The sequence below is a fragment of the Mobula birostris genome, chromosome 11, assembly GCF_030028105.1.
Source record: "Mobula birostris isolate sMobBir1 chromosome 11, sMobBir1.hap1, whole genome shotgun sequence".
NCBI classification, from domain to species: domain Eukaryota; kingdom Metazoa; phylum Chordata; class Chondrichthyes; order Myliobatiformes; family Myliobatidae; genus Mobula; species Mobula birostris.
Window position 1 is genome coordinate 54,563,916 of NC_092380.1, and position 19,179 is coordinate 54,583,094.

General features: G+C 40.8%; 1 protein-coding gene across 3 annotated transcripts in view; it reads right to left on the bottom strand.

Annotated features, from left to right (window-relative positions):
• Window positions 1-2,623: 2,623 nt before the first annotated feature.
• LOC140205086 (potassium voltage-gated channel subfamily KQT member 1) overlaps window positions 2,624-19,179 on the bottom strand; it is an 851,833-nt gene continuing 835,277 nt past the window's right edge. For all 3 annotated transcript variants that reach the window (XM_072272252.1, XM_072272253.1, XM_072272251.1), the window contains one exon: window positions 2,624-6,755. In XM_072272252.1, the coding sequence (XP_072128353.1) occupies window positions 6,555-6,755 (201 nt within the window). In that variant the 3' untranslated portion in view covers window positions 2,624-6,554. The remainder of the gene's footprint in view (window positions 6,756-19,179) is intronic.

Below are 19,179 nucleotides of genomic sequence, written 5' to 3' on the forward strand. Positions count from 1 at the left end.
CCTATTTAGACATCTTTCTTGTAAATCTTGGTGCTGTCAGTGACAAGCATGGTGAAAGCTTGCACCAGGGCATTGCAGTCATAGAGAAAGTGTATCAGGGCAACTGGAATCCATCAACTTTGGCTGATTATTGGTGGACACATTAAGCAAGAAGCCTCAGACACTAAGTGCAAATGAAAATCATCAACACAACATTTTTAGCTCGGTTGAACTATTGCAAAGCATCAGCACCTTTATGAAATTAAACACATATTAAAAAAGTTAATTTTGTGTTTCTTCAAATTCCTATGTGATACAAATAGTCAGAATGTATATTTGTGTTTAGCTTCAAGAATTCTATCATAAACAAAAAAAAAATTCTGAGGAAGGAACACTTTTGAAAAAATTAGTTGTCCTGTGTTATTAATGCAAATGCTAAAGATGCACTGAAGAAGCAGGGTTTAGAAGAATCCTCCCATCTGTACCTTAAACAAAACTGTGCCAGAGATAACACAGAAGGATGAACAATATCAGCAAATCAGAGATAAAAAAAAGGAAGATCGAAGCTCGCCGCGAACAATCACTCAAAGCGTTAGCTGAAGCATGTCAATAAGCAAGAGTAGTCAAGACCCAGGAACTAAAGTGAACTTGCTGCGTCAAGCCAGAGCAGATGCTCCAGTCAGCCATTGGATATTGAAAATATAAATAATGGAGTAAAGTTTGCAGACAATGGTAACCGGACCAAGGACAAAACCTTCGCGGATATTGTCAGCAGCTGAGTAGCCATGCAGCTAAGAACCTACCGACAACAATGGCAAAAGAAGAAAAGGGAAGGAGTGAGATGGCTTGTGCCTGAATACGGCCTGGAGCTGCACATGCTGTCGTCGCCATAGAGACTAACCTCTCCCTTGAGAAGGTTTGATGGAGTATTGTCTGGAAGACATAAGATGTGTCATACACCAGATGGTCGTGTGCTGTATAACTCAGTTATCTGTCAGCATCAAGTGATGGAATGTAGGTTGCAAATCGCTTCAGAAGACAGAACAGGACACCATCTGTTCCTTTAGACTGAAGGCACTCATAAAATATATGGGGAGGATTTACATGAACAATAGCTGATCAAGAACAAAATGAAACGTGTGCATAAGTTTGGCAGGGAGTGGCTGGGGGAGGGGAAAGCCAGGGAGAGAAGAGAGAAAATGTATGTTGGATAAGAATATATAATACTACCTAATAAACAGAGCTATAGGTTTGACACCTGTGCTTGTTCACAATGGAGAGCAAAGGTAACAAATTTAAATTAATGATGCTTTGATCTTTAAAAAATCACTGTATAAAGTCAATTACCATTCACTGATCAAGAGCAAGGTCTCCATGTGCAGAGGTACATGTTTGAGGTGTGGAAACCCCACTTGTTGCACCGAAATGGGGTACAAATTAGACTGATGTTCAAGTGACTTCATTAGTGACCGTGGGTGCAAAGCAATGAAGTATTTCAGGGGAGCTTGTGCATGTTAGTTAGTGTGACAGTCCAGATCACAGTGCAGCTCAGAGTCACAACATTTACACTCTCACAAACGATCTCATCTCCAATACCAGTACTCAGTATCATTAAACCAAAACCACTAGTGTCACCTGACCTTTATTCTGTACCGGACTAATATCACTTAATCCAGTGTCAGACTGAGATACTTGCTGTCCCATACAAAAATTATGCAGCTCAGTATTAAAACAGAATGATGTCATGCCGGAGACACGGGAATCCCATGACATTAGTTACTGTAACAGAATCACACAGTTTATAAACTGTGATACTGAATAATAGCATTGGAATAGCAGCACTAATTAATACTGTGATACAGTGACAATCTGTACTATGCTAAGGAATACATAGCACTCACTTTACTCTATTATTAATATATGGTTAGTGCTTTGCTACTGAACAACAGTATCTGTCATATGCTATTGAGTCAAATGCTTACAGGTCTGAAAACCATACAACCTACTATCTACATTGTGACATTCTTGGATAACTTTAACATTAACCACCAAATGAAGGAACTGATGGAATGAGATCTGGTGCTTGTTTTGAGCTCTGTACAATTTTATCCCTTCACCTGAACTCAGAGTGAGAAAGGTGCCAATGGGTGCAGGAAGGGGAGAAAAGGCACATTGAGATCAAAACTGATTGACTCAAAGGGAGAGTGTGGAATGAATGGCCAGCACAAGTGGTGCATGCAAGCTCGATTTCAACATTTGAAAAGTTTGGATAGGTACATGAATGGTAGGGGTATGGAGAGCTATGATCCTGTTGCAGGTTGATGGGAGTAGGCGGCTTAAATGGTTTGGCGTAGACTAGATGGGCCAAAGGGGCTGTTTCTGTACTATATTTTACTAAGAAAGCAAATTAATGAATGGGAACATTTACTTTGAAAGATAATTAAGTTTTAATTTGGGAATGAGTATGATTAACAATATTTCTCAAATCCTCCAAACTATTTATAAAAATAGACAATGGTCAGTAAATCAGATTGGGGAAAAATGAACTTAACTCTGCTGAATGTGCACATTGTTTCATGAGGGCCTCTTTCACAGGATTTTATGTGCTGTGTCAAGACAAGTGTCATTTAAAACCAGGCCACAATTAACAGAGCTTTTGCTTTTATTTGAGGCTTGATACCTAATTGGCATCTTCAAATTTACACACAATATTTGAGTTAAAAAAAGAAAGCATCTTATAAAATTGAGCTTATAAATCATAGCCTGAGTCCCAGATAATTTGCTTCATCTGTAGGTAGGTTTGTGAGCTGCACATTTGCACTGGATTGAAATGCAGGGAAAAGAGCCTAACAAATCATTGAAATCTTAGTCTACTCAGCAGAGAACCAAAAGATGTCCTGGAAATGGGCGAGGAGAAGGATGAAGGCGAGGAAGGGAAATGGAATAGGTGAACAGATAGTAAAGTGAAAAGAAACAGGCTGAAGCAGGGAGAGAATGGGAAGAGGAAGGTAAGGAATTGGGAGAGACTAAAAGGACAGAGAGATGCAAAAAATGAAGATGGTGGAAAGGCAAAACAGAAAGCAATGAAAGAGAGAGAGGAGGTAGAAGGAAGAAAAACAGCAATGCTTCAAGAAAATCATTAATCACCAATAACCTTAAGTGAAATTGGAAAGGCCAAAAATACTGGCATTGCCCATACCTTGCGAATGAATAAGGAGGAGGCTATTAGAGGAAGACAGGAATGAATGGAGTGTGAAAAAAGAAGGTCAAAACAGGGTAGAAAACAGAAGGAAGGGAGGACAATGAGAAAGTGACAAGGAAGGAATCAGATCTTACTAAAATAATGGATGTAATTGAATCAATTTAATTTGATGAGGAAAATTTATAAAAATTACAAGATACCCCAGGTTGTTTATACCAGTAAAAAATCTGCAATATATATTCTGTTTTTTTTTTACACAAAGATAAAAGGACTCTTTAATCATTTTGTAGCTTGGCATGCCAGCATCAGTAGTTGTCAATTGCAAACAGATCCTTCTATACAGCATCAGTGATCTTGGCAGGCACCAAGTGATTTCATTCTTAAAAAGAAAACGATTAGTTATAGTGCTTTGTGCAATAATCATGGCATCATTTACACATTTGAGATGTACTGGACTTCATTGATTTTCTCTAGCTTAGAATATCATCGGTTTCCTGTTTTGCAAGTCTTTTGAGCTATATCTATGGTTGACACAATGGCTCCATTTTCATTTACATATTGTGCTCTCCCGTCTCTCAAAGAGGCAGCACACATGAATCAACTCCTTAGAGAAAACTTCCAGGTTTGATTTCCAGGACTAGCTTGGTTGAAGTATTACGCTCTTCCATTGTGAAAGCAGTCTCCTCTCATCCTCTTTCTTAATATCAATTCATAGAGGGCTGTGAGGGTGTTGGTAGATGAATTATGGTCCATTGCAGTGATGTTCTAAATCTGAAGAATACTCCTGTTTTTTTTCTAGCACCTAGTGTTGCAAAAGCACAAATTACGAAAATTTACTCATTCCTTCAGTTGCATTTAGCTGGTAAGGGGCTGCCAATCTGGTAATCATTTCACACACTGCCACTTGCCGAAAGTAGCAGGGGTCATCTAAATTGGAAGAGTCATTCCGAAGGAATACTATGGCAGCATCACACTGTGGCATATGGTGCAAGCCTTGCTATGAACCTTAACAAGAAAGTTGATCTTGCACTGGATCCTAGTTAATCCCAATGTTGATGTTGTTAGATATCCACGTGACTGTGGTTGCTTGGAATTGTGACTGACTTTTTAACCCCTCGTCCTGCTCCAAGGTGCCAGAGTAAACTTCCCAGACCTGCTTACTGCTGCCCTTATTCAAGGTAGCTGAGATCTAGCTCAATTCTTTCCACAGACTTAATACCATAACTCCTAAATATGATGCACAAAAAGTTCAAATGGAGATGGACAGAGGCATGAAATGGGCAACTTTGGATGTCTAACCACTCACCGAATCATACAAATGTATGCTACTTACCAAGATCATTTGACCCATTATATCAATATTGGCCAAATATAGACTTCAAGTAATTTGCATTTTCTAGGCTTTGCTACATACTCTTGTAGGACATGACTATACAATCCTCAGTGCTAAGCCCATCCCTTCAACATCCCACCCAATTTTCATTTCAATTGATTTCAAAGTGATGGTATTTCTTCTGTGTCTGACTGTGGATTATAACTCATCCAATCATGAATTAATTTTATCTTCTAGGACAGCTGGAGCTGCTTGACCTTTATCATTCAACTGATCTTCTGATAAGCTGCTGCAACAGGGCAACAGTAATTCCGGTAGCTTGTAGTCACAGACTATATTGGTTATTGACAAACAGACTCGACTCATCGATCTTTGGTTCCTGGATGACCTGACAGATTGACACCAGATTTGGAAAGACAGCATTTCACAAAGGCAGTTTAAATTTCAACTCAACATGTTACAGGACCCACCATTAAACTGATGTGTCCTTTGGAATCAAGGGTTTGGGAGATTGTGTACTTTTCCTTCAATTTGTCTGATAACAATGACATTAAGGTTATAAAAATCAGCTGCAGAAAGACAAGAGAGGGCATAATATCGTGCCCTGTTATATAATGGTGGACAGACATTGGCAACTTCACCTCATTTGAGACTGAAGTATATGGAAATAAAATCATGGCACAAATTTTAAATGGATGACTGCTTCACTGTCATTTGCTTTTGATTCCAGTTTCCTGTAACAACGTGAGTTTCCTCCGAGTGCTCTGATTTTCTCCCACATCCCAAAGGGTTGTGGGCTGCTGGGTTGACTGGCCACTGCAACAAGCACCAAGCATGTGGATGCACGCTAGAATCTGAGGGGAACTGGTGAATAGGCAGAGAGCATGGCTTGCAGGAAAAATTAGATTGGGAATGAGAAGGCGAGTCCTTTAAGCTAGTATAATTGCATCATCTGAAATGACCCGCTTCCATGTCATAAGGTAATTTGGCCATCATGCTGTCAGAAATCCCCAGAGTGAATTCCTTGAAATCATGCCTGCAGTGAGCATTGAAATATAAAACCACTTCACATCGCGTGGAAAAGAGGATGCTCACTAAGGGAGACTAGGATAACCACAGACTTGAGGACTAGCAAATCCCTTGTAAATTAATCTCCGGTTGTACTTACAGTCTGGGGGATGGTCTGCTATTGCAGCTAAAAGGAGAAGTGTGGCTCCAGAGGTAGCAACTGACTTGCCTGAAGACATTCAAAAATAAAAGAGAGAAGTGAAACTATCATAATAATCGAAGTGAAGTGTGGATTACTGTAGCTTTTATAAGAACATACTTATCCCTTTATGGTGCTGAAAACAAAACAGCAACCTGGCCTATCTGGAATGAACTGAGATAAACATTTTAGAGAACCTGTCGATGCTCATCAACCTGCTGGGTTTTTGGAGATTTACATGTGGTGTAAATTGCCTGTGCATTACTCCTCTAGTCAGTCTACCTGCACAGCAGAATGGACGAAAGAGACAGTGGATTTTCACAGTTATGCTGTCACTGAGCGGTTTGGGGAAGATTGCACTGACACTGAGTTAGCGTTCATACATCTTTCATCAACCATACAATATTTTGAATTTTGCATTTAAAACAAATCTATTCTAAAAAGGATTACAATTTTTCTTAACATTGGGTGCTATCAGTCTTTTCCTCCAGCCTTACAGACAGTCTAAGCATTGCCTTCACCTTTTCCTAAACAAGTAACCAGAGGGGCATTGAAATGTGCTTGGGAGATGTCCAACAGAATGCTACGAAGAACTCTCTGTAAAACCAATGGAATCCATAAACCAGAATCAGAAGGGACATTTATGTCAAGAAGGCAGATAGAGTCCAATCATGGCTGGTTTCAAGTTTCACACACTTGTTCAGTGCATTGTCAGCTCCTGAAGGTTCGTGTCGGTTATGTGTATAACCTTGAGGCTTACTACACAGCATCCAAATGGTCTCTCTTGCAATCTCATGAATGTGGTTGAACTTGAAACACCAGAGGGTCGAGGATTAGGCCATGTTGTCTTGGTCGTTCCTGTGCACTGTCAGCTGCTCATAGCTGGGTAGAGAGCTGTGTCTCGAGGAAACACGTTGTGAAACAGTTCCCTGCAGCATTTGCTGAGCCTGCAAGTGTGAATGTCCCTCCTGGTTGGCAACCAATCGGTGCAGCATGTCTGTGATGGCGTTTAGTTTCTGGTCCATGTCCACAACCTACCAGAAAAAAAATAGAAACACAGTCTCTCAGTGGAGGGCAACAAAAGATGAAGACTGCAATCAGCTGTTGTTAGTATCAGAATCAGAAACAGATTTATTATCACATCGACCCTCTGTGATGTGAAGATTGTTGCTTTGCAGCAGCAGTATAATGCATAGACATACATGAAAAATTACTACAAAATACAAAATTAATTATTAATGCAAAAGAAAGGAATAACGAGCCAACTTCATTAAGTTTTGATATTGGAAGCAAACAAAGTAACAATACTTCTCAGAATTTCAGAGCACCCCAGGCATAAGACAGCCACTTAGAGGACTTTAAGCATTGACTCTGGTGTTTCCAATTCGTACATTGCAGGGCCCCACAGACTGAACTGTGATCATGACCCGCCAACTTGCTTCTGTTGTGAAGCTGGTGTAAGGTTAATTATTATTAACCATAGTCTCATTGTTTCTATATTCTGTGCTTTCACCCTTTCTTCCTCGCTTTTTTGTGCAAGGAAGGGGGATTCGGGGGCTGATGTTCTTGTGTTTTTTTGCGAGGAGAGGTGGGTTTGCAGGTTGATGTCCTTGTATTTCATGGGGGGAAGGGTTTGGGGGGAGAGTTATGATTCTTTTTTTATGCCAGGGGTGGAATGGGTTTGATGTTTCTCTAGGAGCTGAACTCCATGGTTTTCTTTGTTCCGTGGCTCTCTGGAGAAGACAAATCTCAGAGTTGTATACTGCATATATACTTTCAGAATAAATGATCCTTTGAACCTTCTGAACTTTTATTGGCCAGCATGCCAAGGAGAAGTCCCCTGCCTTTCTTGTGCTATGTGATCTTCTCCATCCACCTGTAACTACAAATGAAGACTTGGTTGCCCAAAGAAAGTTACTTCCAATGGCATTACAGCACTCAATACCATGTGTAAGTCTCTGATCTGCCATCCAACAGCAGTGCTGCTGCTGTGTAATTCAGCCAATAACTGTACACTGAAGTTGAGTAAAAGACCTACATCCTGCTAAATCTCCTTAGTTTAATCGAATAATTAGTAAAGCTTGAAGTGTATTTATTGTCAAAGTATGTATACTATATACAACCTTGAGCTTCTCCTTACGGGCAGCCACTAAACAAAGAAACCCAATAGAACCTGTTAAAAACAGACCGTCAAACACTGAAAGTGAAGAAAAAACAAACTGTGCAAACAACAAAGACAAGCAAACAATGGAAGTTCACGAAGATGAATCCACAGCCGTAAAGTCAGCTGTCACTGCAGCCGATCCAGTACCCTGTTAATTGCAGGGCACAGCCTCAGTTCAGTGCAGAGATGAATAAACCTCACAGAGCAGAGAGCTGAACCAGTCTATCTGGCCCCGACGCCCTGACCTTTCATTCTGGCCCAGCACTTAATTCATCCAGACCTCAGCTTGTTTCTCGCTCTCTGACCCAGGCCCTGACGTTTTGCTACCCTCTTGGGCCTGAGCCCTACAGTCTCGATTCAGTCAGTAGTCGATCTTTCCAATTTGGCCTGGCATTTAGATTGATCAAATCTTGGGTCACTCCTTGCTAACCGGACTCAGGCCTTGGGCCTGGACACTGCCACCTCGATTCGGCCCGTAGCCAACCTTTCCAAAATGGCCCACTGCTTGAATTGATCATACTTCGGGTCTTTACTGGGCCTGGGCCCTGCTGTCTCAACTCTGCCTCACCTCGGTTCTGTTGCATCAAATCACCTCCAAGACTGCTCCAGCAATGGCCAAACATTAGCTCATTCCCCACTGTTATGCCTGGGCCGCACCACTTCAGTTTAACCCATACATGCCATGCCACAACCATCCTGCACCTTTGGGACTTTAGTTCACACCACAAAAATACCAGGTTGTTCAGGCGGTTCGAAAGCTCCAAAAGAGATATACAGGTTACTCACTGCAGTAGTCATTTCCCAGAAAAAGTGTGACAGTAAAGTAGGTAGTAGTTTTGTTTGGGTTTTTTTGCTGCTGACAAGAAGTCACTGTGCTTCACCAATGCTAACTTAAACCGGAAGATTTAATTTTTAAATCAGTCTGCAAACTCCACACATTGGGAGTGGTGTGATATGGTTTTCCTTGTCAGAGCAAATTAAATTTCTAAGGCTCAACAAAGAGGTGACAGGAGATCTCCCGTTAAAGAGTGATCCTGAAGCAGGGTTCTCAACCCTTTTTATGATATGGATCCCTACCACTAACTGAAGGGTAGCCAGGTTAGGAACACTTGCCTTAAAGTTAGTTTCCTTGGGTCTTGGGGCATTACATTGGCCTGCGCAGTCTCAAATAATCATTACTGACATCACCATACTCAGAATCAGAATCAGAAGCACGTTTAATATCACTGGCATGTCATGAAATTTGCTGTTTTATGGCAGCAGTACAATGTCATACATAATAACAAAAAAACCATAAATCATATATGTACTGTATTCATAATTTAATTAAAGAAGTAGTGCAAAAAGAGAGGAAAAATATTGAGGTAGTGTTAATTGTCCATTCAGAAATCTGATAGCGTAGGGGAAGAAGACATTTTTGAAACACCGAGTGTGCATCTTCAGGTCCCTGCACCTCCACTTTGATGTTAGCAATGAGAAGAAGGCACGTCCTGGGTTGCGGGGTCTTTAATGATGGATGCCGCCTTTTTAACGAGGCTAGTGCTCATGATGGAGCTGGCTGAGTTTACAACTTTCTGCAGCTTTCTTGAATCTTGTGTGGCCCCTCCGTACCAGACAGTGATGCAACCAGTTAGGGTGCTCTCCACTGTAGGTCTGTAGAAATTTGCGAGTGTCTTTGGTGACATACCGAGCCTTCTCAAACCCTCAATGAAATATAGCCGTTGTCATGCCTTCTTTGTAACTGCATCGGTTTTTTGAGTCCACGATAGATCCTCAGATGGTTATGGTCCAGCTGCAGGTAGACGGGCTTGGCAGAAAAATTGTTTGGCATAAACTAGATAGGCCAATTGGCCTGTATCTGTGCTATAATGTGCTCTTGTTCTAAGTCACATGCCATACTGGAAAGATATTGACGATCCTTCATTACTTCAGAGATAAAATCCATGACTGGTTGAGTGCTACTTTTGCCATAAGGCAGTGGCTCATCACCACCTTCTCCGGGACAATGATGGTTGGAAAAAAATGCTGCTATCACACATATCCCGTAATGTGAATAAAAATTAGGAGCTGATACACCCTTGTTGGTATGGTGGTAGAAGAAGGATGCAATGTTGCAGACTGATTCTAAAATGCAGGATGGTGAAGTCTACATAAGGATTACCCATGAAAGGAAAGCAACTGTGTCCTTGTTATATATGGAGAGCTATATATAGTGAGAAATGGTTCCTGCAGATTACACTGTTCAGGTACAACATGGGACAGAGAGTCTCTGAAAATGTAAATAAAGTAGAGGCTGGTACATGTTTACCAGCATGCCTTTAAACACTTTATTCTTTTGAAGATACTATATAAACTGCAAGTTCCTGTAGTTTTATATTAAACAGTTAAATAAAATCTCCAAAGACCAGCTTGGGCATGTTTTTTCCTCTTTTACTCTTATGAAGGAACAAACACTTTTGTGTTACTTGTCACGTGGTTTAAACAAATTGCAGATTGCAGCACATTTTTTCCCAAGACCCAGTCTTTTCTCCCATAACCTGCCCAGGTAATTTATTTTGATTATAGAAAATAGGTTTTATGCAAACAGGGGAGTCAATAGGCAGAGAATTTCACAGTGTGGGAGGTGGGAGAGTCGGCATTGTTTGGCCAGGTGTACCAGTGAGATTAGCGTTCTGCCTCTGTTGCAGGCCAATGCTCACGAGCTGTTTTAATTACCAGCTAAGCTGGGGTTTGAGACCAGGTGCAAATCCCTACCCCTGCTGTTCCTTTCAAATACATAATACAGTCTACAGTTTAATATTGATGTTCTGCATTGACAATGTAATTGGAATTGTGTGAAAATGGGACTTCCAATGTTACCAGACTGGCCGGGGTAGTTCATTGAAAGCCCGACTTTCCGACAGGGAATCTTGATAGCTAGGTATGCATATTCAATCTGAGAAAACGGAGCATCTGGGGTTAACATCAGGGGTGCAGTGCTAATTTTTTAGGTGCCGGAGCTGACAAAATGCTTGCCATTTCCTATATCCTTTCTCTATATATGTGATACCCAATTTGTGTACCTGCTCATTTCATGTACTGGGCAACTTCCTTGCCCCATTCATGTAATGAGCAGGTACACAAGTAGGGTGTGACATATATATATATCTATGAATATGTGTTCTTATAATGTCAAGCACTAAACCAAGATGAAAGAAATATATGAATTCCAGAGCTCCACAGAAATATAGTGATAGTTAAGGCATTAACAATATTATAGCCTATCACTACATTTCAGTGTGTAACTGGTACAATAAAACATATAATACTTAATTTAATAATATGACAAAGTATTGCAGGGTTGCACTCACTAATTATCATATAATTATCAAGTAAAGAAAAAGACAGTAATCATGTATTTTACCAATTTAAAAGTAATTACCAGTAATTATATTTAGTCTTTAAATATATAAAAAGTTAAAGAAGCTTGAATCTTTACATGAATTATTATCATAACTATACAAATAAAAATATCATATTTTGGAAGTGACAAATGATACAGGGGATGAAAGCAAACATTTGGGAGGTTTGGAAATGCGTTTCGCCTCTTTCATTGCCTCACTAAATTACTCTTTTTCCTGTCAACACAGAGAGAAAAAGAACCTCTTTCCCATCAACTATAGTTGGTGGAGCTAGACCAAGGGGTTGATCCACTAGTAATGATAGTTGAAATGACGTAAAACTGGTTTATAGCCTAGAAATGTTTTTTTTCCATTTGGCTCGTAAAAAAAACTAAATTTATCCAGGTGTAGAAGAGGATTTTGGATGATTACCTTGAATATTTAATCAAAATCAGGCTGAAGATCAGCGAACAGCAAATTTTTCTTTCATTATTTTTGACTTTTAACCTTAGATTTCGATGGTCATTCCTTGCTTAATATAGCTCCAACCTGGAACCCAATGGTACCCGTTGGAAAGAGCAGAAAAATGCTCACACTTGTGTACAGTCATCCCTCGGTATCTGCGGGGGATTGGTTCCAGGACCACCCCTCTCCGTGGATACCAAAATCCGCGTATGCTCAGGTCCTTATATAAAATGGCGTAGTATTTGCATATAACCTACACACATCCCCCCCGTATACTTTAAATCATCTCTAGATTACTTATAATACCTAATACAATGTAAATGCTATGTAAATAGTTGTTATATTGTATTGTTTAGGGAACAATACTCAAACAACAAATGCTGGAGAGAGACTGAGGATCTGTGAAATGGCGGGAGGCTACAATAGACAATAGACAATAGACAATAGGTGCAGGAGTAGGCCATTCGGCCCTTCGAGCCAGCACCGCCATTCACTGTGATCATGGCTGATCATCCACAATCAGTACCCTGTTCCTGCTTTCTCCCCATGTCCCTTGACTCCGCTCTTTAAGAGCTCTATCTAACTCTTTCTTGAAAGAATCCAGAGAATTGGCGTCCACTGCCTTCTTAGGCAGAGCATTCCACAGATCCACAACTCTCTGTGTGAAAAAGTTTCTCCTCAACTCTGTTCTAAATGGTCTACCCCTTATTCTTATATTGTGGCCTCTGGTTCTGTACAGCAGATATGCTGGGACAACAGGTTGAGCAAAGAGGACTTTCACAAATACCTAAATAAAAAATAGTCACAGCTCTAGGATTTCACCAAAAACGATCAAATATCCTTATGTTATTAGTGGTATTTTCCCTACCAGCCACCACCCCCTCTCCCCAACCCCTGCTTCCGTAAAATTCCCTCTATTTAATATGCGGCTGCTGTTAAATTTCCCGCTTGTTTACTTTGACTTTTTTTTTACAGAGGTGCCGGATCGGTGCTCCGGTGAGCTCCGGCAGCACTGCACCCCTGGTTAACACCTTGTTAGAGGGATGGTACCTCAATCAGTACAAGTGTTCCTTAATGTCCTTAAATCTAGGACCCATAAATCTCTGAATCAGAAGCAAAAGTGTTGGCAACGAGCAATAGTGAACACTAAATCATTACATATTAACAAACTATGAAACAAATAATACTTCTTATTTAAAAAAAGCAGTGCTACTGGCTCATTTCCCCAGCTGTGTTTAGTTTTCAACAGCACCTCTGATAAATACAAAGAAAATATTTAAATGCCATGCGGGAACTATATTCTGGAGGAGTGGAGTCCAGTCAGGTGGCCTAGGGCTCTGCTATTTCTGAGCTTTGTGCCTCCCCCTGAGAGCAGCTTCCATTATAGTCAATGGCAAAGCTTGGGTTTCAGTCAGATCCCTGCCCTGAAAAGGAACATTCAGCCTGTGCCCATGAATCTGACTCTCCACTTCCCCTTATCTCGTCTCATCTTTCACTAGTCTGTGCCTTGTGGCAGGTCACTGCATTGGAATGTTTAAATATTACAGGTGCAGATCTTTTTTGCTAATGGCTTTTATACACATTGATGACTTGTTTTCCTAACCAGGCCTGCACACAAGCTATCCACTTACCAATCTCTCATATGCATGTTATTTACTCTAAATTGTGTTGAACGCTAAAACCCACACTCTATGTCTGCTATGGATAAATGCACCAGAGTGCCAATTGTCCCATCACTAATTTTTTATTTTACAGGGGAAAGATTGAATCAATTAAACCAACTTTTCTAGACACGGCTCAGATTTGTTGGTAGCACCTTCATCTCTGGTTGAGGATTGCGAGTTTGAATCCAGCTACAGAACCTGAATGTATTATTGGGTAACAAGTCTGAGCATTTTCATAGTTGCAATAAGTAGGAATTGGAAAGCTGATTTATTTTCACACTACCTACTAGTCTTGAGGCCAATTGAAATATCCTTGATAACCATTCCAAGTTGTCAGTTACCTCAGGGGTTGGCCCCTTGATTCTTAGGACCTGCTCTGCCATTCAATATGATCATGGTTGACCTACTCCAGGCCTACAATTCCCTGTAGCTCTCAATTTTATGATCTTAAAAGCTTGTATCTGCCTCTTCTTGGAATCTCTCCAATGACCTGGCCCCCACAATCCTGAGTACATAATTGAAGAGATTCACTTTCCTCTGCAAGAAGCAATTCTTGCACACCTCAGTTTTAAGTGACCACTATCCCTCATGAGGATGGATGAAAATTTACACTTATTTACTGAATCATCCGAAGTACTTTGCAAGAACCTTATTGGACAGAATTTGACACCTAGCTACATAATGATGTAGATGACCAGAAGATAGGTCAAAGCACTGGATCTTAAGGACTCATTTAAAGGAAGGAAGGAACATGGAGAGAAGACACATTTAGACAGGGAATTACAGAGCTCAAATCTCAAGTGGTCACAAACAGTGAAGTCTTTAACTTTCGAGTTGCATAAGAAGTAGGAGTTAGAAGAACTCCATTATCTTGTACGGGTGGTGGGTTGGAGAAGGTTACTGATATCAGGAACAGGCAAGAGCATGCATAAATTTAAAAAGAATGGTTATTTTAAATTAGAAGTTTTGCTTAATTAGGCAAATGTAGGGTATTAGGTAAAAGGGTGATGGGTGAATGTGATTGCAGCTTACAGTCATACTTATACAGCATAGGAAAAAAATCTTTGGTTCATTCTGACCAAGACATGAGAGGTTCTGCAGATACTGGCTGGAAATCTTGAGCAAGACACACAAAATGCAGGAGGAACTCAGTAGGTCAACACCATCTATGGCCGGGGGCGGGGGGGGGCGCGGAATTCATAGTTACTTTTTGTCTGTTGCTCAGGATTTCCAGCATCTACAGAATCTCTTGTGTCTCTGCTTTGCTACTCCACTGAATTTTCTTCAGGGTATACGCTGATGGAGTTTTCCTCTGTTCTTTTTGGCCCAAAATGTCGACTCCGCATTTCCCCCCATAGACGCTACCTGACCTGCTGAGTTCCTCCAGTGTTTGTGTGTGTTGCTCACGTTGACCAAGCTGCCTACCTGAGCTGGCCCCTTTTTACTGTGCTTAGCTCATATACTTTGCAACCTTTCCTATCCTTGCATGCGTTGGTGCAGAGAGGGTTTAATAAATATTATTTTGCCATGGTCAGTCACTGGAATCTAGTTGAAAATATTTTCGAACAGCAAAGACTAGAAAGCATGGACAAAGATTTTGCCAACACATGAGCTAAGGCAAAGCTTTGGTAGGGTAGAGTTATAGACATAGCAACAATTGGATTTCATGTTTGAAATTCTTATGTCTCATTTGCAAACAGTTTGGTTTAACTCTGGGCAGTTTTCAGGCAGAGTGATGAAGTCAATGTCTGGGAAATGGATCACTCCAGGTTACAGACATTACAGACCCCATTTCAACAGTTTTAGAATAACGCAAGTTCTCTCAATGTTGTAAATAAAGTCCTTCTCTCAACCCCAGTAAAGCTAGATTAACCATGTCTTAATGTTTGTGTGACCTTAAAATGCACCAAATGATTTTATGGAATAGCATTGGCCATTCCATCTCAAAGTAACTTACTGCACATAAGAAACCTTGGTCTATTTTTGAAATAGGTATAAAAATAGCAGAAAAAGAATTATATATGATCCACTTTGCTAAACAATTCTGTGCCTGACTGAGTTTGCACACAAGCATTTCTGATATAATGTCTCAGTTGTCTTTTTTGTGGATAATACCATCTTGCTGATTTACATCACAAGATCACTTTGTATCACTTTACATCACTTTGTAAGTGATAAATGTACTCAATCTCACCATTTGTGTTTTTTTTATATGACTCCATGTGCCAAATCCCACCCATTGGGAGCTTGTAACAATTGTTTGGATCCTTCCCACACTTCCATGTTTGAATTAGCTAACAACCACATATGCCTGCTTCTATCTGGTCTCCTCAGAATGTTTGGTTGGTTTGTGCAATGCCTGGCACAGACCCAGATCATTGCAAATATAAAGTATTGCTTCCTGGATGAGCTGCAGGGCAGCTCATGTTTCTTGTGATTCTACAAAAACTCCATGTCAAGAAACCCTACAGTAAAAGATACAGCAAGAAAAATTGATAAAACATCTGCCATCTGTGGGGGCAGCATGACCTTGGGAAGGAAGTGAAAAAAAATTGCAAAATTAAAGAGGAATATTTGAAAATATGAGATATTCTTTTCTTTCTTTACAGAACTGCAGGTAGCTATTAATCCATCTAATTCACTCCTTTAATCAGTGGCCTCATCACAGTTCTAACGATTGCTCCCTACATTGAGTTGCTCTTCTGGGAACTGCAAGTGATGAGTTAACATCAATCATTTTGTTTCAAACCAATTCTGGTTCACCAATTCTAAATCCTCTCAATAAGAAAAAGTCATCCAAAGTTCTGTATCTAGAGCATATTATCCAATCCATGTAACTTCCCATCTCTTCTTCCAGCTCCTTCTCCTCTTTCTCCTTTTCAGAGAGTGAAATTTCACCTTCCCTGAAATGGAGGGATCACAAGTGAGTTGGTCTCACTAGGCAAAGGTTTAACTAATACAAGATTAGATAGGGTAAACAGAGGAAAGAGCTTCTGATTCCTAGAAGTTTCAATTTCGGCTGAAAAACAAGGCTGTAGTAACAAGGTAGGGTGGAGGGGGTTGTAGAATTGCTGACAGGAGAGTCTGAGGATAAACTTTTAATGCAGAGAAGAATTTGATCTGGAAGCGACTGGCTGCAGGATGGTGTAAGCAGAATCAACCAGAACTTTCAAAGGGGAATTGTACTGGTACTTGAGAGAGAGTAACATGCAAAATGCTGGAGGAACTCAGCAAGTCAGGCAGAGAGAAACTTGCTTGGTGGTAGAGAAATTAGAGGAGAGAGGGAGTGACAAGATTCAATGAGTTGGTATATATCCAATGAGCCTCCTTCTGCGTTCGAACAGCTCATTGACTTATATGTCACCTCCCATGTCTGAATCACACCACATAATGATAATGACTTCATTTGAAATGCTCGGGATTTCTTGTCTGCTCTTGCAACCCTGCCATTTCTTTACAATTTAGCAGCAAAAATTGTCAAACAATAACAAAATATTAAATCCCCTACATTCGTGTTCTCTTGTACAATTTCCCCATTCCATCTGAAAATGTCTGAGTATCCTACTGCAGCCAGTTTTGACTCCTGAATAGCCAAAATAAAGCTACTTTCAGATTCCCTACTGTACATTTCACGATGTTTCCCCCTGGAACTCTTATCAGATTCATTTCACTCTACTGTTTGATTCTGTAGTTCTCTCATTCCTATTCTGCCCCACGACAGTTACAATTTTATTTTATATATTATTTGCAATAGTCAATTCCCTTTTAATCTGCTGTTTTTTCACTTTTATCTTTTGGTCTCAAAATTTTCAGAAAAAAATAACAATACAGTATATTGTGGAACAAAATTTACATCTGGAATATGATTATTCGTAAGGCCAGTGATGTTGTGGGGATGGAACTGGACTCTCTGACAGTGGTGTCTGAAAAGAGGATGCTGTCCAAGTTGCATGCCATCTTGGACAATGTCTCCCATCCACTACATAATGTACTGGTTGGGCACAGGAGTACATTCAGCCAGAGACTCAAACCACCAAGATGCAACACAGAGCGTCATAGGAAGTCATTCCTGCCTGTGGCCATCAAACTTTACAACTCCTCTCTTGGAGGGTCAGACACCCTGAGCCAATAGGCTGGTCCTGGACTTATTTCCTGGCATAATTTACATATTGCTATTTAACTATTTATGGTTTTATTACTATTTATTATTTATGGTGCAACTGTAGCAAAAACCAATTTCCCCTGGACTATGACTATGACTATGACTATTGCATATAAGTAATTAGAATATAGTTATGGAGACATACAGCACACAAGCAGACCCCTTGGCACATCACGTCTGTGCTGATCATGAAGTACCCATTCTTATGTTTTGTAACTCCATAACATAAAACTAATCAGAAGAAAAACACGGGAGCCCAGGGTTAAAACTTGTCTACTTCATTTTTACTGTAGTGAGGCACATACAGATGACAAGGTAGCGCAATGATGTAAGCCAAGCAAATAATTGCACTCTTCTCCAAAGAACCAGGAAAAGTATTTGCACAGTTCCGGAGCAACAACATGTCAGTACCTGAACCAATCAAGACAGCAACTGGAAGAGTATATGGGAAAAAGAAGCACCAGTACTCAATGGCTGAAAGACCGACAAGCAAGCCTCTGAAATCTCCCAACCAGTCACCATCACAGCAGTAGACGTCCAGTGATGGGTAGCAAGTATGAAGAACTGGACATCCCCAGGGCCGGACATAATCTACGCCTATTGACTGAAGGAACTAACAGCGTTATATACACATCTGGCAACTCAAGTGAACCAGCAGCTTTGAAGCAGGCTCCCACCCTGACGGGCTAACTCAGGGAAGGACAGTACTCATAATGAAGAATGAAGGGTCCTCAAAAAGGAGCAACAGCATCACACCGTAGAGATGTCTGTTATCTGTCAAGTAGGGGACCGTACATAATTCTGATTTGATGGAGACGGACGTGAGAGTACGGAGGAACATCTAGAAAACTTCTGAAATGCCGGCTTTGCTGCCACTGCTACTGTGTGGTAACCGGAATCTCCGGAGCTGAAGGCAGCTGGGGAGAGCTCGAAGGCGCTCAGCAGAGGATGACGCTCGGGAGGCTGTATCGGAGAGGCTGGTCGGAAGCTCGAAGTTTTCGGACGGATGGACTCAGTGTCAGCTGTGGTCGGCTGCTTCCAAGGCATCGGCAAGTTGACGGTGCCTGGAGGTTTATGGCAGGGAGTTTCTCCCTTCTGCCGCCTGCTATTGGGGACTATTGAGACTTTATTTACCGTGCCCATGGTTTGTTCTTCATCAGATTATGGTATTGCTTTGCACTGCTGTAACTATATGTTATAATTATGTGGTTCTGTCAGTGTTAGTCTTTGGTTTGTCCTGTTTTCTGTGATATCACTCCAGAGAAACACTGCATCATTTCTTAATGCATGTATGCATTTCTAAATGACAATAAAAGAGGACTGAGTGTTCTCATAGTCTAAAAAAAAACACAAACTACCAGCCTATAACCTGCTTGTCACCAACATGGAAATTCCTATCAGGCATCACAGCCACCAAGCTGAAGGAACATGTGTGTAAATCCCTGAGCCCTGCTCAGAGGGGGTGGGAATTAGAACCAGAAGCTCCAAGTACCAACTACCGGTAGGCAAAGCAGTAATGTGAGATTCCAAGACAGGCAAACTAACCTGACCCAGCCCGGATCGACTACCAGAAAGCATATGACTCAATGCCCCACACACGGATCCTAGAATGCCTGTATATGT